General features: G+C 41.8%; 1 protein-coding gene across 1 annotated transcript in view; it reads right to left on the reverse strand.

The window, feature by feature from the left end:
• LOC115472878 (cadherin-12-like) overlaps positions 1 to 22,663 on the reverse strand; it is a 491,174-nt gene that overhangs the window by 16,364 nt on the left and 452,147 nt on the right. Inside the window, 1 exon segment of the mRNA XM_030207367.1 lies at positions 3,670 to 3,921. Within this exon segment, the coding sequence (XP_030063227.1) occupies positions 3,670 to 3,921 (252 nt within the window).

Raw genomic sequence — 22,663 nt, forward strand, 5'->3', positions numbered from 1 at the left:
ACGATGTCCATATCATATATTAATGAGGGAAGAAAATACAAAGATACAATCTATCCCTGTGTCTGCAAAGCAAACAAAGTCCATAAGCTACCTGACCAAATACTTACCTCCTTTGGACTGAGAATTTGAATTGCTCAATTAGATTATTTTCAGGATACCATTTACATTTTGACAACTGAACATAAGCGCTGCCATACTGGGACAGACTGAAGGTCCATCAAGCCCAGCATCCTGTTTCCAACAGTGGCCAAGCCAGGTCATAAATACCTGGCATGATCCCAAAACAGTACAATACATTTTATGCTGCTTATCCTAGAAATAAGCAGTGGATTTTCCCAATTCCATCTTAATAATGACTTATGGACTTTTCTAGGAATCTATCCAAACCTTTTTTTAAACCCCGCTAAGCTAACATCTTTTACTACATTCTCTGACAATAAATTCCAGAGTTTAATTACATCTAGAGTGAAGAAATATTTTCTCTAATTTATTTTAAATGTACTACCTTGTAAATTCATTGCGTGCCTTCTAGTCCTAGTATTTTTGGAAAGAGTAAACAAGTGATTCACGTCTACCCGTTCCACTCCACTCATTATTTTTTAGACCTCTATCATATCTCCCCTCTGCCAACTTTTCTCCAAGTTGAAGAATCTTAGTCACTTTAGCCTTTCCTCATAGGGAAGTAATCTCATTCCCTTTATCATTTTTGTCGCCCTTCTCTGTACCTTTTCTAATTCCACTATATCTTTTATGAGATGCGGTGACCAGAATTGTGTACAGTATTTGAGGTGCGGTCGCACCATGGAGTGATACAAAGGCATTATAACGTCCTTATTTTTGTTTTCCATTCCTAATAATACCTGTATCATAAGTACATAAGTACATAAGTAGTGCCATACTGGGAAAGACCAAAGGTCCATCTAGCCCAGCATCCTGTCACCGACAGTGGCCAATCCAGGTCAAGGGCACCTGGCACGCTCCCCAAACGTAAAAACATTCCAGACAAGTTATACCTAAAAATGCGGAATTTTTCCAAGTCCATTTAATAGCGGTCTATGGACTTGTCCTTTAGGAATCTATCTAACCCCTTTTTAAACTCCGTCAAGCTAACCGCCCGTACCACGTTCTCCGGCAACGAATTCCAGAGTCTAATTACACGTTGGGTGAAGAAAAATTTTCTCCGATTCGTTTTAAATGTACCACACTGTAGCTTCAACTCATGCCCTCTAGTCCTAGTATTTTTGGATAGCGTGAACAGTCGCTTCACATCCACCCGATCCATTCCACTCATTATTTTATACACTTCTATCATATCTCCCCTCAGCCGTCTCTTCTCCAAGCTGAAAAGCCCTAGCCTTCTCAGCCTCTCTTCGTAGGAAAGTCGTCCCATCCCCACTATCATTTTCGTCGCCCTTCGCTGTACCTTTTCCAATTCTACTATATCTTTTTTGAGATACGGAGACCAGTACTGAACACAATACTCCAGGTGCGGTCGCACCATGGAGCGATACAACGGCATTATAACATCCGCACACCTGGACTCCATACCCTTCCTAATAACACCCAACATTCTATTCGCTTTCCTAGCCGCAGCAGCACACTGAGCAGAAGGTTTCAGCGTATCATCGACGACGACACCCAGATCCCTTTCTTGATCCGTAACTCCTAACGCGGAACCTTGCAAGACGTAGCTATAATTCGGGTTCCTCTTACCCACATGCATCACTTTGCACTTGTCAACATTGAACTTCATCTGCCACTTGCACGCCCATTCTCCCAGTCTCGCAAGGTCCTCCTGTAATCGTTCACATTCCTCCTGCGACTTGACGACCCTGAATAATTTTGTGTCATCGGCGAATTTAATTACCTCACTAGTTATTCCCATCTCTAGGTCATTTATAAATACATTAAAAAGCAACGGACCCAGCACAGACCCCTGCGGGACCCCACTAACTACCCTCCTCCACTGAGAATACTGGCCACGCAATCCTACTCTCTGCTTCCTATCTTTCAACCAGTTCTTAATCCATAATAATACCCTACCTCCGATTCCATGACTCTGCAATTTCTTCAGGAGTATCATTATACTATTACCATTGGAAGAATATTTAAAGCAAATTTAAGAAAGTTGTTTTTCAATAAAGCTATGAAAATTTGTTGCCAGCAGATATGGTTAAAAATAGTATAATAGATGAATTAAAAAAAATGTTTGGACACACTTCTAGAGGATGTCTCCATTACTTACAACTATTAGCCCTGTAGACTTGGGAACCAGTGATAGATCTCCCCATTTGGATTTGCTGTGTATTTTCAACTGACTCAGATTGGCTACTGTCAGAAAGAAAGTGCGGCATTCAGGGGCCATTTTACAAAGGCATGCTAGCATTTTTAGCACGCACTAAAAATAAGTGTGCACTAAACGCTAGAGACACCCATATATTCCTATGGGCGTCTCTAGCATTTAGCATGCGCTAAACATTAGCGCACATTAAAAATGCTACTGCGCCTTTGTAAAAAACCCCCTCAATGAACTATAGGTCTCACCCAGCATGTCACTTCTTGTGATCTTATGTTATGAACTAAATGAAAATTATTGAAACCAATAGCCTAATTTCCTATTCCAAAAAAATGATATTAATGGTCATAATGAACATGAATTTAACAGTTGTTTGCTAAATGGATCTTATTTTCATAAAATAGTGAGTCAGTTCTGTTTTTATTCCATGACAGAGATGGGCTCGTACTCTTACGTCTCTCATGGAAATTAGTACATACCATGGGCTAAAACCAGGCTGGATGAATCTATCATGAAAAGTGAAGCTACATGAAAATGCCAAGAAACAGTAAGGCCCCTATTTATTGCTATTAGTTGTTAAAGTGGCAATTACCACACACTAACAGGTAACATAGGTGCCAAACTGACAGTTTAATGCAAGTATCGTATGAATTGGCAAGCACCAATATTCACATTAACCAGCTAAGGTGGAAGCGTACAGGGCTGCCAAGAGACTGGGCCGGGCCTGAGACAAGGCCGCCCCCGGGCCCACGTCCATCCCCCCAGATTGTCGTGGCCCCGGCGCCATAGTCCCACCCGCCTCCACCACTGGGCCCCGGGAATTTTGTCCCCCCTGCCCCCCCCCCCCCTTGGCGGCCCTGGAATGGTGAAATGGGTGAGCACTGCATTGTACTTAATATGGTGGTAGTTAAGCTGTAGATAAACTGTAGCAGATCATGTGGCAGGGTTAATGCTACCTCAATAGGTATAGTTAAAATCCGGGCTAAAGGCCTACCTGTTTGATGCTGCTTTTAATTCCTAACCTGACACCTGCTCGTAACCTTAGCTTGTCTTCCTCTCTTTAATAATCCCTTTCCCTTATGTCCTATCTGTCTGTCCTACCCTTATCCCTTATTTGTCCTGTCTGTCTGTCCTGATTTAGATTGTAAGCTCTTTTGAGCAGGGACTGTCTTTCTTCTTGTTAAATTGTAAAGCGCTGCGTACGACTGGTAGCGCTATAGAAATGATTTATAGTAGTAGTAGTAGTAGTATTTGTCATGCAGTTAACATGTGTTTAAAAAAAACTTTCTTTACATTAACTTAATAGTCAAGTGTTTTGAATACATAGTATGTAAAATAACAGACCTACTTTATGTTAAAGGGGTCAAACCAACCTAATAGTATGATAATGCAAAGCAGGATTGCTATCAAAGCTCCCATGCTTAGTCCCACTGGTAGGAAGATTGCATCCACATTGCATGACAGGATGACACCTTCAGAATCACATCTGCAAACTTGGATAGTCAGCATGCCTGTGCTGCTCTGGACAGGATAACTATTATCGTATATCACAACTGGCAGGAAATATAACTCTTGCTGCCTACGGCTGTATCCATTCTTCCTGGCTTCAATGCCAGCAGTATTATCTGGAAAACAAGACAAGGTTTTAATTTTATGCTTAACCAAGTAGGCGAAAGTTTGTGTCTTAAACAGTAGTCCTCAACCCAGTCTATGAACACATTTTACCAGGCAAGGTTTCAAAATATCTAAAATGAATATGTATGAGATGGCTCTGCATAAAATGGAGATATACACATTCATTGCACATCTCTGGAAAACCAGACTGGTTCGATGTGCCACAAGGACTGGGTGGAAAACCACTGTTTTAAATTGTATACAAGGATAATGAAAGCCCGATCTAATCACTGACAGAACAATAACATTCAAAACAAACCAGTGTCAATATTCAAAGTTATAAAGATAACCATTATCTGTCACTTTTGGTGTAGTGGAGGAATAGCCTAGTGGTTACAGCAGCAGGCTGAGAACCAGGGAAGTCAGAGTTGAAAGCCTACAGACGCTCCTTGTGACTTTAGACAAAGTACTTAATTCTTCTTTACCCCGAGTACAAATTTAGAATTGTAAGCCACCTGAGGAGAAACATTTGTTGTAATTGAATTTAACTACTGAAAAGCATGAGCTAAATCCAGAATCAATCAAGGCAGCATTCACTACTACATCTACTAATATACAAAAACAATATAATAAATATATCTCTATTACCAAAGATAAGTAAAGCCCACTAAGATTAGTAGTGGACACTTAACCTTGGCCACAGCAGCATTCAGAGTAAAGGAGTTTATCATAGGAAAGAGAATACAGAGGGAGGGGGTAAAGGGGTTGAGAGTAATAAATTAAGTAATAAGCTGAAAGGTGTTAGATCTTTAATACTGAGGGGAAGTTTTGAGAGAGTGTGATAATGGAAGCTGTTTTGGAGTGGAACGGGAATAGAATGTTGGTGAAGGAAAGTGATTGGATGCAAGAAAAAACTGGGAAGCTAGTGTGGAGATTGTGTTTTGGGCGGGTTTGGGAGTCGATTTTGGGTGGTGGGAGGTTGAGGAAGTGGTGTGAGGGAGTTGGAAAAGTGAAAGGAGAGTTTCTTTACAAGCAAATTTAGTTTTACTGTTCTTTTATTTGGGTGGTTTGTGCTGCGCTGTGAAGACGGTAGAATCACGTTGGTGGCACCAGTCTCAGAGAGTAGAGGTGGTCGCGGTGAGATAAGGTTTCTAAAGCAGAGTATGTCAGGAAGTGGAGCCTGGGTTATTTTTAAGCGCAGTTCGTCACAGTCTGTCAGGTTGGTGTAGTCATGGGGGTGTTGGGAAGAGGTACACTAAAGGGCTGCTGTTCCTGGTTGTCATTGGGTCTGGTTTTTAGGACCTCATCCCCCCCCCCCCCTTCTCTGGTATATGTGGCTGTTCTGAATTTTGCCTGAAAGGAGGAGGTTGGTTTTACTTCCTGGTCTGAGAGGGGAGCTGAACCTGCAAGAGGTCAGCAGGCTTTAAAGTTACAGACTGGTGGTAAGAATAAGGGAAAGGGTAAGGGTAAGCAGTCAGCAGGTAAAAAAGTTTCCATTGTGGGACATGTAGTGGAGACAGCGACTGAGGAACAAAAGAAAAGAGCAGGATCTCAGAAATGCAGCAGGGGTCAGGAGGTGGTGTTACAGTGAGATCCTGATGGAGCTGAGCCCTCAACTAGTGGACAGCCTGGGAATTCTGGTGAGTTAGCTAGAAGTGTTTTGAATTTTATTTTATTTATTGCATTTGTATCCCACCTTTTCCCACCTATTTGCAGGCTCAAAGTGGCTTACAGAGTGTGGTTATGACAAACATTTTGTGATAACAGGTACAATTCTTATAGTTTGAATGTTGGTAAGAGAAGATAGGCATAGTCGTTTCATGATAACAAGTACAATTATTACTGTTTAAAGATTAGGTTAGGGAGGATAGACGGAATGTGTTAGGTAAGTTAGAGGTGAGCTGCAGTAACTGTGTGGATTGTTGAAGTAGTTTTGTAGGCTATGTATTTTCCTTGTAGGCCTTTTGGAAGAGATGAGTCTTCAGAGATTTGCGGAAGTTAATTATTTCGTCAATAGCTTTCAGGTCTATAGGTAGAGCATTCCACAGCTGCATGCTCAAGTAGGAGAAGGTGGTGGCATGTGTCAGCTTGTATTTTAGTCCTTTGCAGCTGGGGAAGTGCAGATTGAGATATTTGTGGGATGATCTTACAGCGTTTCTGGGAGGCAAGTCCACAAGGTTTAGCATGTAGATTGGGGCGTCTGCGTGTATAATTTTGTGTACTATCGTGCAGATCTTGAACTCAACGCGTTCTTTGAGTGGGAGCCAATGGAGTTTCTCTCTTAGGGGTTTAGCACTCCTGTTTGGAGTTTTTTGATAGTTTGTTCTTTGCAGCCGGCGTATAGTGCATTACAGTAGTCCAGGTGACTTATTACCATTGACTGTACCAGGGTGCGGAAGATATGTCTCGGGAAGAAAGGTTTTACTCTTTTGAGTTTCCACATTGAGTGGAACATTCTCTTCGTTGTATTCTTCACATGAGTATCGAGTGTGAGGTTTCAGTCGATAGTCACTCCAAGAATTTTTAGGTTTTGCGCGACGGGAAGAGAACAATATGGTGTGGTTATTTTGGAGTAGATGTTTTTGTTGTGTTGTGAGGTTAGTACAAGACGTGGAGGGGCACAATCGAAATGAAACGCCTATCTCCATGGGCGTTTATGTCCGAGAACGGGTCTGTAAAGGGGCGGGCCGAACCGTATTTTCGAAAAAATGGACGTTTTTGAGCTGGGCGTTTGTTTTTTTTTAGCGATAATGGAAACTAAAAACGCCCAGCTCAAAAACGTCCTAATCCGAGCCATTTGGTCATGGGAGGGGCCAGGATTCGTAGTACACTGGCCCCCCTGATATGCCAGGACACCAACTGGGCACCCTAGGTCAGTGCGGTGGACTTCAGAAAAAGCTCCCACATGCATAGCTCCCTTACCACGGGTGCTGAGCTCCCAACCCCCTCCCCCAAAACCCACTACCCACAAATGTACAACACTACCATAGCTCTTAGGGGTGAAGGGGGCACCTACATGTGGGTACAGTGGGTTTTGGAGGCCTCCCATTTACCAGCACAAGTGTTACAGGTGGGGTGGGGGGGTGGGCCTGGGTCTACCTGGCTGAAGTGCACTGCGGTACCCACTAAAAGTGCTCCAGGGACCTGCATACACGCAGGCCTCTAGCACTGGTTGCTGCTATATAACATTGGCACACCAGTTGACACCTGAAGACTAATCTCTCCGAAAACGTCCTTTATTAGAATAACCGCCTTTACTCACAGTTAACTGCTGATTAGAAGTTGTGCCCCACTGGCAACAAGTCTCTCTGGTACTGATATGAGCAGTAGGTCAGAGCTGGCAGAATGCTGTACAATGTCCTCTTTCAGCCACATTCAAGGTAAGAACTAAGTTCTGTAACGTGGCTAACACAGGAAAGGGAACTAAAACTGGCTTACAAAAATGGCCACTACCGCATGGACTACAACAGGAAACACAACAGGGCACACTCTGACCCAGTAGGCAGGGGGAAAAGCACCATGGGAGAAGAGCCTACCAACTACCAACATCGTGAGACTGTAACACAAGCTAATGAAATCACGGAGTCCAATACCCTACACCCACCACAATGCAATGCTGATGTGACCCTGTACTGCACCCGAGAGCCACATATGACCCAGGGAAAGGCTGTGACAGGATCGAACACATTCTGCTGTCATGGAGGTGGGTACGGCATTTGAGGCTGGCATACAGGCTGGAAAAAAAAGTTTTTAAAGTGGGGTTTTTTTGGTGGGAGGGGGTTAGTGACCACTGGGGGAGTCCAGGGAGGTCATCCCCGATTCCCTCCAGTGGTCATCTGGGCAGTTGGAGCACTTTTTTGGGACTTGTTCGTGAAAAAAAAGGGTCCAAAAAAAGTGACCCAAAATCGCGGTAAAAACGCCTTTTTTTCGATTATCAGCTAAAGACGCCCATCTCTCCTCGGCTGATAACCACGCCCCAGTTCCGCCTCCACCCCGCCTCTGACATGTCCCCGTCAACTTTATTCATTTCCGTGATGGAGTGCAGTTGGAAACGCCCAAAATCGGCTTTCGATTATACAGATTTGGGCGCCTTTGCGAGACAAACATCTATCTCCCGATTTAGGTCGCACTATAGGCGTTTTTCTCTTTCGAAAATAAGCTGGATTGTGTTTTCTCTGCGTTGGGTTTCAGTTTGAACGCATTAGCCCAGGACTGCATGGTTTGGAGGCTTTGGTTGATCTCGTTGGTGATTTCGTTTAGATCCTGCTTGAATGGGATGTAGTTCGTGACATCGTCTGCATATATATAGGGATTGAAGTTTTGATTGTCTAGGAGTTTGGCTAGCGGTATCATCATTAGGTTGAAGAGAGTTGGTGATGGGGGGATCCTTGGGGAACTCCGTATTCAGGTGTCCATGGGGATGATGTTTCCGCATTGGTTGTGACTTGGTATGATCTTGTGGTCAGGAATCCTTTGAACCATTTGAGAACTGTGCCTTCTACTCTGAAGTATTCTATATTTCATAATTTTTATTAATTTTTATATACTTATTACAGAATTATCATACTGCAAAAGTGTAATACAGCCATTAAATACACAGTACATGAGAAGGAAAAAAAGATAATAATAAAACAAATTGTCTAAATAAAGACAAAATATTGGCTTCTTTAGACCCCAATAATTGGGGGGCAGGAATTAGTGAAGATAATACAAACATATAAATGAAAATTTATGGTTCCGTCAGTCCCATTTGTATCTCTAACTCTATCGTTGTTTAGTGTCTAGGAAAGTCTGAAGCTGATCAGGCATATAATATATATATTTAACTTGATTCAACCTGATGACACATTTACAGGGGTAAGCCAGGAGGAAAGAACCTCCCATATCCAATACTTTTGACCTCATAGATAGAAACTTTTTACGTTTTTCTTGTGTGGACTTAGTCACATCTGGATAAAGCCAAATCTTTTGGCCTGCAAATATTCGATTAGTAGATTTAAAGTAAAGACGCATTACTGCGTTTAAGTCCTTTTGAAATACGAAGGAAATTATCAATGTCCCCCTTTCAGGTGATTCTTCAATTGTTTGCTCCAAAATGGCTGTGACATTTTGTAAATCAATAGAATTCTCTGTCCCAACTTTTTTCATCGTACTTGGTATATAATAGATCTTATTCAATGAAGGAAATACTTCTTGGGGAAAATTTAAATTTTCTTTTAGATATCTCTGGAACATATCTTTTGGAGATTCTCCCAATATTCTAGGAAAATTCAACATTCGGAGATTTAATCTCCTATTGAAATTCTCTACCTGTTCCAGTTTTCTTCTGATTTCCATATTGTCTTTTACCACAGCCATTTTAAAATCTTCAGTTTGCTTTGTCTCTATCTCTAAGGCCTCAATTTTTGAAGTAAAATCTTGTTTTGCCATATCTAGGGAGACTTTCACCTCCTGTACATTAAGATTCAAAGTCTTTACCTCGTCCGAAGATTGTCTCAGGGTTTTTTCTATTTCCAATAACTTCAGCCAGATCTTGCCCAGGCTCACCTCCGTCTCCTCTGCAGCTGCAGCTATCTTTACAGAGCCAGGCTCCCCTCTGGGCTCCCCAGGATAGCCCTTTCCGGGCTCCAAGAGAAACCCCATCTCGCTCAAGGCAGTTGCAGGGCAAGGAGGCGTCGTAGAAGGCGGGGAGAGAGAAACTTCTATTTCCTGCGGGGGGATCGCTTCACCGACCCCACCCGCTAAGGACTCCACTCCGCTTCTTCGGGACAACGCGGGGAAGAAGCGTTCCAAACCTCCGCTTGCCGGTGTGGACGTCGCGGGGTGAAGGGGAATCCCCGAGTCGTCCCTTTACGCTTGGTATGCGGCATTGCGAGAAAAAACAGGTATATAATTCTAAGTTCCGCAAGCAAAAGGCAGGAGCTCGCTTCCAACACGCCCGCTCACGGCGCCATCTTGACACGCCCCCCAGGTTCACTCCGAAGTATTCTAGTATATGTAATAGTATTTCACGGTTAACCATGTCGAAGGCGCTAGACATGTCGAATTGTAGGAGGAGTATGTTGTTGCCGGTTGCAATTGCTTGTTTGAAAGCGTTCATTGCTGACATTAGTACCGTTTCAGTGCTGTGATTTGTCCAGAAACCTGACTGTGATTCGTGCAGAATTGAATGTTCGGTTAGGTAATCAGAGAGTTGTTTCGTCACTATGCCCTCCATGAGTTTAGTTATGAGTGGGATAGATGCTACTGGGCGATAGTTAGTTAGGTCCGTTGTGCTTTTCTTCGCATCTTTTGGCAGTGGGGTAAGTAGGATGTTTCCTTTCTCCGTGGGAAGCAGGCCGTTTTGAAGCCTGTAGTTTATGTGCTTCGTAGGGTCTTTTTTGAATTGTTTGGGGGCTGATCTTATTAGGCTATTGGGGCAAACGTCCAATTTGCATTGTAACTTAGCGTATTTTCCGAGCCATTTTGAGAATTCATCAGAAGATATCGTGTCAAACTTGGTCCACGATCGATCTGCTGGGCATTCCCCTAGTTTTGAGTCTAGGCATTCAAGGATGCTTGTGCACTCAGTTTTATTAGTAGGTATCATGAGTTGTAGTTTTGTGATTTTTTCATTGAAGTACTTTGCAAGATTGGTTGCAGATGGGATTTCTGTGTTGTTAGAGGTGACCGGTGTAGTGTTTAGGAGTCTGTTTACGAGTGTGAAGAGTTTGTGTGTGTCCTTGTAATTTGGTCCTATTGTGGTTTTGTAGTATGTTCTTTTAGTTTGTCTGATAGTGTATTTGTATTTCCTTTGTAGTTTTTTTTTTCCAGTCTTTGAGTGTATGTTTGTCTTTTTTCTTGATCCATGCTTGTTCTAATCTTCTGACTTGTGTTTTTAGTTCTTTCAGTTCTTCATTGAACCATGGTATAGAATTTATTCTATGTGAGGTTCTGGTTTGTATTGGTGCTATGTTATCTCCTTCTGTTTTGCCTCTCTTGTCCCATTCTTGGAGAAATTGGGGGGGAGTCTGTGGGAGTTGTCCATTCGTCTGTAAAGAATTGTTGCCAGAATGTTTGCGGGTCAATTTGACCTCTCGTACTATATGTTTTATTCACTTGTTTTTGTTGGTCCATGGCGCGGCTGTCCATTTTGTGTCTGGAAGTGTGAGGTTGGATTCTGATGGGAAGTTGTGGGTGATAATATCTAAGGTGTGTGAGTGGGTTAAGGGTTAATATAAGGGGTTGGGGGTTGCAATAGAGTTCTAAAATGGGCAATAAGAGGTTGTCACTGAGTAGATGTTTGAAGGATAAAAAAAATCTTTCCAGATTGCAGCATGTGGTCAAGTGCTTTGATGTTGAAATGCATCAGTGTACAGCTAGACCCATGGAAGTCTGGGATTCCTCTTTGTCTATGTCATCTTCCTCTTCTTCTGAGGTGGGAGGTTGTAGTGGAGGAGATGTTTCAATGCCAGTGGAGGCTAGCATTTCAGCTGGGTCTATGCAAGTTTCTAGAAATGGGCATAATTTGTGTGAAATTGCTCCTTCAGCAGGTATTGAGGAAATTACATCAAGAAATTCTCAGAGATTGCTATATCAATTTATTTAGGCTCTTGGAAAGAGATCAAGAGAGTGCTGAGAGAAAGAAAGGAATTGACCAAAAGGATTTGGGGCAAAAAAAGAAAGGAAAAGTGTCTAGGACAAATTTTAATTGGTTGCTATCATTTGCTAGTGTATTAGGGTCCATGAAGCCTGTTTTATTGCCTGGTTTATGGAAATACTTGGATTTGATTTTGCATGCATATTGCACGTATGGAGGTTGGGCATGGCTCAACTATGATGAGCAGTTTAGGTGTAGTTTAGCCAAAGAGAAAGCAGATGTTTGGAGATTTAGGGATGAGGATCTTTGGTTGGCTGGATGACAGCTGCGGGGGTGCTTCCTGTAGGACACAGCTTTTCACCAAATATATACAAATTTTGCAAGTTGATTAGATTATTATAGCACTGTGGTGATGGGATGTAAACGAAATGAAAAAATCCTCCTCTATTAATACACTAGATGTATAAGTTGATACGTGTATAAGCTGTGACATTAAGTATTTATATTTTTGTTGGCTTGAGTCCTGGTTTGTGTATTTTCCATTGGATGTTACCAGAGACATTGATATTGTTGATTTGTTTTCTATTATATTAGAACATATACAGCATTTACCGCATTTTCTGCTGTACCCTTTGATCACTGACATTAAAAGACATTTATGGCAGAAAGAACAAACATTGATCTATAAGTATAAAACTACAACACCTTATGGCCTAAATAAAAACGCGGAATGGAAGGCATTCTACTAAGAAGGAATAGTCCTTTAAAAGATTCCATCTTTGGGATTAGTCAGGCCAGGAGGGCATCTGTTTAAATACCGTGGCCATCTTGGAATGGGAAATCGAATGAAAAAAAAGCAAAAAGAACTCATCCTGAAGCAGCAATAACAACTGCGAAACATGACATGCTTGAGGAAGAAATGAAGAATTAAAGAAAGAAATTAAGAAGGGAGATTGGAAATAACATTGGAATTAAAATTGGACAGCACAAAGAGAAAAAAATGTACCAACCAGTTGGGAAGATGGAGCAGTAATGAAAAACAGAAGGCTCTGAGTTACAATACAGCAGGGATACAAGCTGTTAAGATAAGTGTTCAGCCGGGAGTGGGCAAAATATGTGTGCTGTCCATGTAGAAATAAAATTAAAAGTGAAAAGAAGTTAATCGTAAAATATTGATAGTAGTACCACATGTTAGATTTCAAGGAAATAGGTAGAGTAAATATTTCACTCACAGTATGAGTGTGTAATAGCGGCGAGTAGGTCAGGAAACCATTGTTTTTTCTCTCCCTTGGAGTTTTTTTACATTGGTTGTGGGGACTCTCGCCACATGAAAATGAAAATAAAAGGACCAATGATAGGAACATAGCTCCAATGATAAGCGATGACGCTCTTGAGACAATAAGAAAACAGGAGCAATTATTCTTTATTGAATAAGCCAAGATTGGTAGCGTTGAGGTCCTGGGTTGATAATATAACAACATATTTACATCTCATACTGGGAGATGAAAATTTTTAACACCATTGGATATATGTAGAGAAATTGAGATAGTGAACCAGTGGTCCCTAATAGATTAAGTTTGAATAATCAATAGTATACTACTTACAATGTCAACACAAAATAGAACAATTTAATTGATAGTGAAGGGTAAAGCAAAGATGGAGCAAGTAGATAGGTAAGAGAGTAAGAAGAGTTAGAAAGTAAGGTGACAAATTTAAAGAAAGTTGCACATGGTCAGAGAGATAACCATCTCAGCTAGGGTAGGAGTGGATAAACATGTCGTGCAGCTTATGTTACTCCTTGTGCAGCCCGTGTTACTCCTTGTGTGTGTGAGTGACACTAACAAGTTAGTTACTTCTTCCATTAAAGGTCTGGTTGAAGAACCAAGCTTTCACCTGTTTCCTGAAGTACAGATAGTCTTGTGTTACGCGGAGCCTTTCAGGCAGTGCATTCCAGAGTGTGGGGGCTACTCTGGAGAAGGCTCGCTTGCGGGTTATCACATCGTGTAATGTCTTTTGGAGAGGGTATCGGTAAGGTCTCACGCAGTATCCATGCAGTAAGCATGCAGTGTGTGCCAACTGCTGTTTACCGCCGGGTAAGCAGCCCATGGTAGAAGATAGAAAATTATTTTCTACCGCAGGATTCAGTGTGTGCCAAATTCAGAATTACCGCCTGGCTCACATGCTAGCCGGGCAGTACTTCCAATTTGGTACGCGCTGTATGCGTATAGGCCCTCCGACACCTTTGTAAAAGGGTCCCTTAGGCACTTATGTTACCTTTAGAAAACACCAAAGCACTATCTTGCTGCACCATTTCCCTGGAATAGACTTCCTGAGCTGGTACGTCAAGCTCCATCTCTGGCCGTCTTCAAATCTAAGCTAAAAGCCCACCTTTTTGATGCTGCTTTTAACTCCTAACCCTTATTCACTTTGTTCAGAACCCTTATTTTATCATCCTCACTTTAATATTCCCTTATCTCTTGTTTGTCCTGTTTGTCTGTCCTAATTAGATTGTAAGCTCTGTCGAGCAGGGACCGTCTCTTCATGTTCAAGTGTACAGCGCTGTGTACGTCTAGTAGCGCTTTAGAAATGATAAGTAGTAGTATGAGCATTTTAATTTTGCTACCTCCATCAGATCACATAAAGTATTTGTAACCCATCTAGTTTCCCTACTAGTAAAGGCAAAAAAAGGCTGAAAATCTTTAAATATCTTCTTGCCTTTCAAGCTTCTAGATTAGGAAAAGACGTAAGGTTTTACAGATCTCTCAGTTGTTTAGATTTTAGGAGGAAAATTAAAACTATTCTTTTTCACAGATATGGGTTAAATAAGAATTAGTGATTATGAATATGTTTATAATTTCTATCTAATTATGCTTCATGGAGCACTGGTATAAATGCTTTTAATACTCACTAGAATTGTGTAATTACCAGATACTACACTGGTTTCTTTTTAAAATTCATAATCCAATTGGAACTGTGAAATTATTAGCGGAATATAAATCTTTATCTCCTAGCTAATCGCTGCTACTAAATTCTACCCAGCTATTACAGCTAATTACACATTTGCTGTTGTGTCATCTTCTGGCTAGTGATCCAAGGCGTGTGAACAAGCTACGCCCACCTCAGTCACATCAGACGCCCTTCTCATTTGAGGAGGCACCTAGCAGTGCGTGCTCCTTTGTGCAGTGACTTGCTGTTGAAACTGTGATTTTGTTGTCATTACGTGGATTTTGATCAATGGTCCTCAGGTAGGGTAGTTTTATATCTGTTTTAAAAAGTGAAGGTTAGTGTCTTAGATTTTTTTAGCTTTCATTTGCAGTTTCCTTTGGAGCCCTTTAACTAAGCCACGTAAGCATCTACGTACATCCTACACACATCAAAATAGAGTTACCACCTGGCTACCGTGTGGCTCTTGTGGTAATTTTATTTTTGGTGTGTCCCCGATACGTACGCCCGAAAAATATTTTGTATTTTTGGACTCACGTATCGAATGTGCACCAACTGGCATTTGACACGCAAAGGTTATTACCACCTGGTTACTGTGTGAGACTTTATCACTAGGTCAATGGCTGGCGGTAAGGTCTCAGACCCAAAATGGACGCACGCCAATTTTGATTTTGCCACACATCCATTATTTTGGACAAAAATTTTAAAAAGGCTTTTTTTACATGTGCGCTGAAAAATGGATCGGCGCACGTCCAAAACCAACACCTACACTACTGCAAGCCATTTTCAGCGCACTTTAGTAAAAGAACCCCTTTGTTCTTATCTTGAGCATAGAGCTTTTTTTTTTTAGCCTAACCCCTGTGTTATCATTTATTTGGTTGAGCTTCTATTCATTCTAAAAATGCTGTGGTGGGAGTTATTCATCATTGTTTTCTTACTTATAATAAGAGAGAGAGAGAGGTTAGTGCACTTCTACATGCCCACTTTTAAATCTCTTTCAGTACCATCTGACCAATGGTGAGGAAATTTAGCCAGTTTCAGATTTGATTCTCATTTATTGGATAGTAGTATTTATATGACAAAAGAAATCCCAGTACTTACCACTATGGGAAAACTGAAATATAATTTAAAAGTTCTAGTAATTTTAAAATAACTTCCAAATGACCAAACCATGTTAAAATACATATTACAAATGATGAGGACGTTTCTAGAACTCCCATTCCTTGTGCATATATTAATACACATTCTGCAGTAAGTAAAACTGATATAATTAATGATTTAATCAAACTACATCAATATGGTTTCTTGTTTTTATTTGAAACATGGTTCCCTTCTGCTGACGATGCTAGATTGAAGAGTCTTTGTCCAATAGGTTATAAGGCTATACACAAACCCAGATCAGGAAAGCAGGATGGTGGTTTGATACTGGTTTATAAATAATTTTTTTAGGATTACTCTGTTAGATTTTATTTATTTCCCTAATTTGGAGATACTAGCTTGTGATGTTACTAGGGTTACCATATGGCTCCAGAAAAAAGGGGACAGATTGAGCCAGTCCGGATTTTACTTCCATTGAAAGCAATGAAAGTAAACTCTGGACTGGCTCAATCTGTCCTCCTTTTTCTGGAGCCATATGGTAACCCTAGATGTTACTGATGATTCATATCAAGGTTCTCTGACTTTTAGTCTATGCTATGTACCTCCTGTTAAACGGTCTTCTGTTGAGTAGGATTTCTTTGAATTTGTGTCTAAATGTACTACGAGATCAGATTTTACATTGCTAGTAGGTGATCTAAATTTACATCTAGAGAATAGAACCCAATCCAAAATTAATAATTTCTATAATTCCCTAGAAGTTCTGGGTTTTTCACCTTCATTTTGTCATGACTGTGGTCGTGATCCCTCTCTGACTGACCTTATGTCCCGATGGTCAGATACTGTGCTGGCTACTGTCTGTAGGGTTTCTTTCCTGTGTGTTTCAAGCCTCACTTTGGGTTCTGTGTATTTCCTGCCTCTGTCCTGTAGGGTTTCCACTTCCTCTGTGTTTCAAGCCTCACTTTGGGTTCTGTGTATTTCCTGTCTCTAGGGTTTCCACTTGCTCTGTGTTTCAAGCCTCACTTTGGTGTTCAGTGTGTATTTCCTGCTTCTGTCCTGTTTATAAGGAAGTGGTGCACTTTTATTTGGGGCCTTTGCAATGCCAAAGGTCTCCAGGTTAGTCCATGTGCAGTGAAGCACTTCTGCCTTGTTTATTGTCTGTGTGCCTGTGGACACTTCTGCCTTGATTTCTTGTTGCTTTGTTTATTGTCTGTGTGCCTGTGGGCACTTCTGCCTTGATTTATTGTTGCTTTGTTCTTAGCTTGTGTGCATGTGGGCACTTCTATCTTGATTCCTTGTTTAGGGTGCCTGTGTGCACTTCTGCTTATGTTCTTTTCAGTCTGTTTGTGTGCTAGGTTCAGCCTTCAGCCATAGTTCTGTTGTTTGTCTGTGTGGGTCAGCGTTGTGTCCTGCCTAATCTGCCTTGCTTGTTCTAGTCCCCTCTACCTTAGCTTCAGCCTTAGTTCTGTTGTTTGTCTGTGTGGGTCAGCTTTGTATCCTGCTTGTGTCTGCCCTGTTTGTCTTCCGCTCCAGTCCACTTCCTGCTTGTCTCTGCCCTGTTTGCTTTCAGCTTCTGCTCCTGCCAAACTTGTTTGAGTATATTGAATCCTGTTCCAGTATCCTAAATCTGGTTCCAGCCAAGCTTGTTTGAAAATCCTGAATCCTGCTTGAGTATCCTGAATCCTGTTCCTGCGAAACTTGTTTGAAAATCCTGAATCCTGTTTGAGTATCCTGAATCCTCTTCCTGCCAAGCTTGTTTGAAAATCCTGAATCCTGCTCCAGTCAAGCCAAGTCCGTTCCTGCATCTGCTTCCAGCCAAGCCAAGTCCGTTCCAGCATTTGGTTCCAGCCAAGCCAAGTCCATTCCTGAATCTGATTCCAGCCAAGCCAAGTGCATCCTGAATCCTATTTAGTCCTGCTTGGGGGGTTTTGCCTCCTGCTGCCGCTCGACGACAGTAGGCCAAGGGCTCACGTTGTTCCAGAGTTTGTGACTGTTTGTTTAAAGCCTGACACCATGACACATTTAATACTATCATGCACAAAAAAGGCCATCAGCTTGGATCTTATGGCAGTTACTGGCTCTTTATCTTATGAACCTTGCACTTTTTCATTTCATGAAGCTATTAAAGTGCCATGGTTGGCTCATTTTTTACTCATTTTTTTTCTTTTATGGAGAAAGTTAGGAGACTATCTAAAAGGGTTAGTATTAGATTAGGATCAAGGTAGAACTCCCTCAGTTTTGGTCAGAGATAGATTTTCCTAGATGACTGGAAACAACGAAGCACAGTTGTTTTGGAAAAACTGTCTCCTATTCGTGACAAGATTAAACAACAAAGGAGATCAGATAAGTGGTTTGACTCTGAATTAATAGATTTAAAGCAGGTATGCTGGAAATATGAGAGAAAGTGGAGGAAAGATCTGTCTATGATTAATAAGACTATGGCGGTGGAATAGGTGGATACTAAAATGTTATTTTCAATTTTAGAGAAGTTAACTAATTTGGATTCTATTGCCAGTATTTCAAATTGTAAATCACCAGCAGCTTCAGAGTTAGCGTTATATTTTGAAGATAAGATCTGTCAGATTAGAACTCAATTGCCAATTAGCATCAATTGACTCCCTGAGGAATTCTTATCAGGACAGGGTGTAACTGCTGATAGATTATTAGAGAAATTTGAGAACACTGATTTTCTACTACATCAAGGTTGTTAATTAGATTTGCAAAATCATTTTGTTATTTGGATAGTTCTCCACCTTATGTGTTCAAAACCACTACATCAGAATTTCTGAATCTACTAAGTGACTGGATAAATTTCTGACTGGGGAAAGGACTATTTCCCCCCCTTCAGGTGGTAAAATATTTCTTACACTGATTCTTAAGAAACCTAAGGCTAGTCTTTCTGAGGTTTAAAATTATAAACCTGTGCCCTCAATCCAGTGGTGTGCTGGTAAATTTTTAACAACAGACTCTCTCCCCGGTCCACCTCGGCAACCCCCCCCCCCCCCCCCCCGTCCACCACTGCGCCCCCCCATCCACCTCTGTGCCCCCCCCCCCCCAAATTGCAGAGCTAGTTATAGCCGGGGGGGGGGGGGGGGCAATGCTTACTCTCTCCAGGAAAAAAAAATTAAATGATCCCAGGTTCCAATCTAATTCATGTTTAATATGAGATAAAATGCCATATATAAGTAAATAAATATAAACTTTTAACGTTCAGCACCTGATTCTCAAAGTGGACATAAAATTATTTTTTCTACTTTTGTTGTCGGATGACTTTGTTTCTCTGATCATGCTGGCCCAGTATCTGATTCTGCTGCTCTCTATCTGTTCTCTTGACTCCGTTTCCAGGGCTTCCTTTCCATTTATTTCTTTTCTCCTTTCTTCTTCATTTCTGGTCCTCCGCAGACTTGACTGTAAAGTGGATACAGCTTCTGCCTATTTTCTCCATCCATGTGCAGCTTCTCTCCTCACTTCCTTTTCCCTCATCTAATCTCCTTCCTCTATCTTCCCTCCATGTCCAGCATTTCTTCTCTCACCCTTCCCTCCCCTCCATCCATGTCCTGAAACTCTCCTCTTTCCCCTGCCCCCCTCTATCCATCCATACCCAGCAATTGTCTTCTCTCCCCTGCCCCCTACCCATCCATGTCCAGCAATTGTCTTCTCTCCCCTGCCCCCCTCTATCCATTCATTGCCCAGCAATTGTCTTCTCTCCCCTGCCCCTTCTACCTATCCATGCCCAGCAATTGTCTTCTCTCCCCTGCCCCTTCTACCTATCCATGCCCAGCAATTCTCTTCTCTCCCCTGCCCCCTCTACCCATCCCTGCCCAGCAACTGTCTTCTCTCCCTTGCCCCCCTCTACCCATCCCTGCCCAGCAATTGTCTTCTCTCCCCTGCCCCCTCTACCCATCCATGCCCAGCAATTGTCTTCTCTCCCCTGCCTCCCTCTACCCATCCATGCCCAGCAATTCTCCTCCCTCTCCTGCCCTCCCCTCCTGCTCCCAAACATGTCCAGCGATTGTCCTCCCTCCCCTCAGAAGGCGGGACTAAGGGCACGAACGAACTCATCGAAGCAAACAGGGAAGGCTGGAGACGGGCAGCAGGGCTTTAAATAACGCGCGCTTCAACGGAGAGGTAATAAAAAAGATGGATGGGAGCGGGAGGGGACGGTGGGGGCGAAGGACAATCGCTTGACATGTTTGGGAGTGGGAGGGGAGGTAAGCATGGCCTGTGATGGCGCCCTCCTGCCATGCTTACCTCCTGTAATGGAGCCAGCTCGCCCACAAGAACAACCGGCTCGCAAGAGCTGCCAAAATTTAACAAGCGGCTCTTGCGAGTCGGACCGAGCCGGCTCCAAAACACCACTGCCTCAATCCCTCTGTTCATAAAAGTAAAATGAGGGGTACATTACTGAATGCTTAACTCACTATATTGATCATTATAAGCGTCTTTACCCCACTCAATCTGGTTTGAGGAAGAATTACAGTACGGAGACGTAATTGGCATGTTGGTAGCGCAGGGTAAAAGGGTGTTGAGTAAGGGGCAATGCACTGTTATTTTATGATTTATCGAGTGAGTTTGATTTGGTAGACCGGCAGATTTTAACCTCTATCTGCTATCACTGTGGGATTTGGGATAGAGGCCTTTCCTGGCTGCAGGGTTTTCTGATGACAAGATGCTATATGATCAGAAAAAATGGGGTCTTATCTGAGAAACAGAAGACACCGAGTGGGGTCCCTCAAGGATCACCACTTTCTCTAATACTGCTTAACTTATTAATGAGATCACCGAGCAAGTTATTAGACAAATTTCAGTTTACGCATTAAATCTATGCAGATTATATTACTGTCTTCCTACCATGTTCAGCACCTTGGATGGAAACTGAGGGGCCCTTTTATAAAGGCACTGTAGGCTTTACACATGTGCAGCATACACCAAAATGAGACTACTTCCAGGCTAGGGTGCCCCCCTTGAAGTAATTTTGGATTTGGCACGTGCACATACCGTGGGGGCAGATTATTTTTTAATTTCCTACTGTGCACGGCATTTCGGGCATTAATTGGCAATTGGCACGCACCAACCAGTCACTGCACATGTAGCACACGAGCCCTTACCACTAGATCAATGGGTGGCGCTCAGTGCTCAGGCTATATACAGGCACACGTTAGTTTCAATTTTACTGCAGGCCCTTTTCCCGGCCCATTGAAAAAAAGCCCTTTTTCCCAGATGCGGTAAAAACTGACCCGATGAGCACCAAAAACACGCACCCACACTACCACAGACTACTTTTTACTATGGCTTAGTAAATGGACCCAGTCTTATGTACAACTATGTATTTCTTTAATTGATTCTTGGATTTCCAATCATTGCCTGAAACTTAATAAAGAAAAAAACTAAATTCCTTTGGATAGGCTCAGATCATGACAAAAGATTTACACCTAACTTTGTAACTGATGGCAATAAGTTTACATTAGACCTTCAGTCTAAAATTCTAGGTGTTGAATTGGATAATTTATTAACAACACAACCCTTTGTCTCCATGATTTTGAGAAAAATATATATCACCTTGAGAAAACTGATACTGATTTGATTATTGCAATTTGGCTCTTACTGGTTGTTCTACAAAATTACAAGATCGACTGCAAGTTATGCAGAACACGGCATTCAGATTACGACTCAGTAAAGGAATACTATCTGCAATTACACAGGAGCGACTCACACACCACAGAGCCCATTCCTGGCAGAATACTTGGACGATAGCCATATCTGATATAATATCATCATATAACAGATAATTGGATTTACGCAATCAGCCTTATTTTATAAGAGTCCTGATGAAGGCGCATTTCAGCACCAAAACACAGCTGTGTCGAGTCAGAGTCAAGTGTGTCAGTGTTTTTCTTGGAATAAAGGTTTGATTTTCAACATAAGTCTTCTCCGGTTTCTTGGAAGAGCCTTCTTTCCTACTCTCTGCTTTCTGCATTTCCCTGTGTAGGATTTTAGTGTACCTCCACCTTTGTGGTGGTTCTTCCCTGTTATTACATTGGCTACCCATCAAAGAATGTGTTTGTTTCAAAGGGTGAACTATGATATTTAAGATTCTGTTGGGAGCAACTCCTCTGTATGTGATGGATTCAGTGAATCTCCTTCATAGATCCCATATACGTAATCAATTCCTTTTGCAATTTTCTAGCGCTACTGCTTTAAAGTCAATTAGACATTTCTCTGCATCCCTTTATTACCAGATGGCAGAATTTTAGAATTCACTTCCCTTAGACTTACAATGTTGTTTATATTACACATCATTTAGAAATAATTAGAAAACCTTCTTGTTCCCGCATTTGAGTCTTAATTGTTATAGTTAATGGTGACAAGATCTAATAATTGACTGTTTATTGTAGTTCTTAGAATGTTTGTCTCTAGTCTCTTGGCTTTGGTAATCTGCCTTGAACTGATAAGGTCTATGGTGGGCTATGAGGTATTATAACATAACATAAAATGTTATGTTATTTATTTTTACACATTTGATATACCACCAAAGCCTGCATATAGGATTCAAAGCAGTTTACAAAAACAGATGACTATGAGAAGGGGAATAGTTAGGGAGGGGAAACTAAGGAAGGGCATGGAAAAGTGATGACCTTTTAGGGCTTAGTTGAAGGTAGAGAGGGTTGGCTAGTTCCTTATGCAGAGTGGTAAGTCATTCCATAGCTTAGGGCCCAAATAACTAAAAGTGGAGTTACGGGTGCTGGTGAGACGTGTAACAGAAGGTGAAGGGGGCATAGGGAATAAGGAGGTTGTTGAGATAGGAAGGGGCAGAGAGGAGCCTGGATTTGTAGATCAATAAGAGAATTTTAAATTTAATGTGAGCAGTAATAGGAAGCCAGTGCTCTGTTATGCAAATTTCCATAGAGGAAGAATGTTTTATTATGGAAGATCTGCTATAAACAAAGTATTCTACTTTTGCATTAAAGAGCTGTATGGCACTTGTAGCAGGAACTCCAAATCTGAAGATATTGGCATCAACATTCTGGGTGGGAGGCTAACAGTTAGTTGAAGCCTGATTTGTCATAATAAGATATGATGGAGTTAAACAAATTAATGGACTATAAATGGGGCCACAACTACATTTGGTTGTCAAG

The sequence above is a fragment of the Microcaecilia unicolor genome, chromosome 1 (genome assembly GCF_901765095.1).
Source record: "Microcaecilia unicolor chromosome 1, aMicUni1.1, whole genome shotgun sequence".
In the NCBI taxonomy this organism is placed as follows: domain Eukaryota; kingdom Metazoa; phylum Chordata; class Amphibia; order Gymnophiona; family Siphonopidae; genus Microcaecilia; species Microcaecilia unicolor.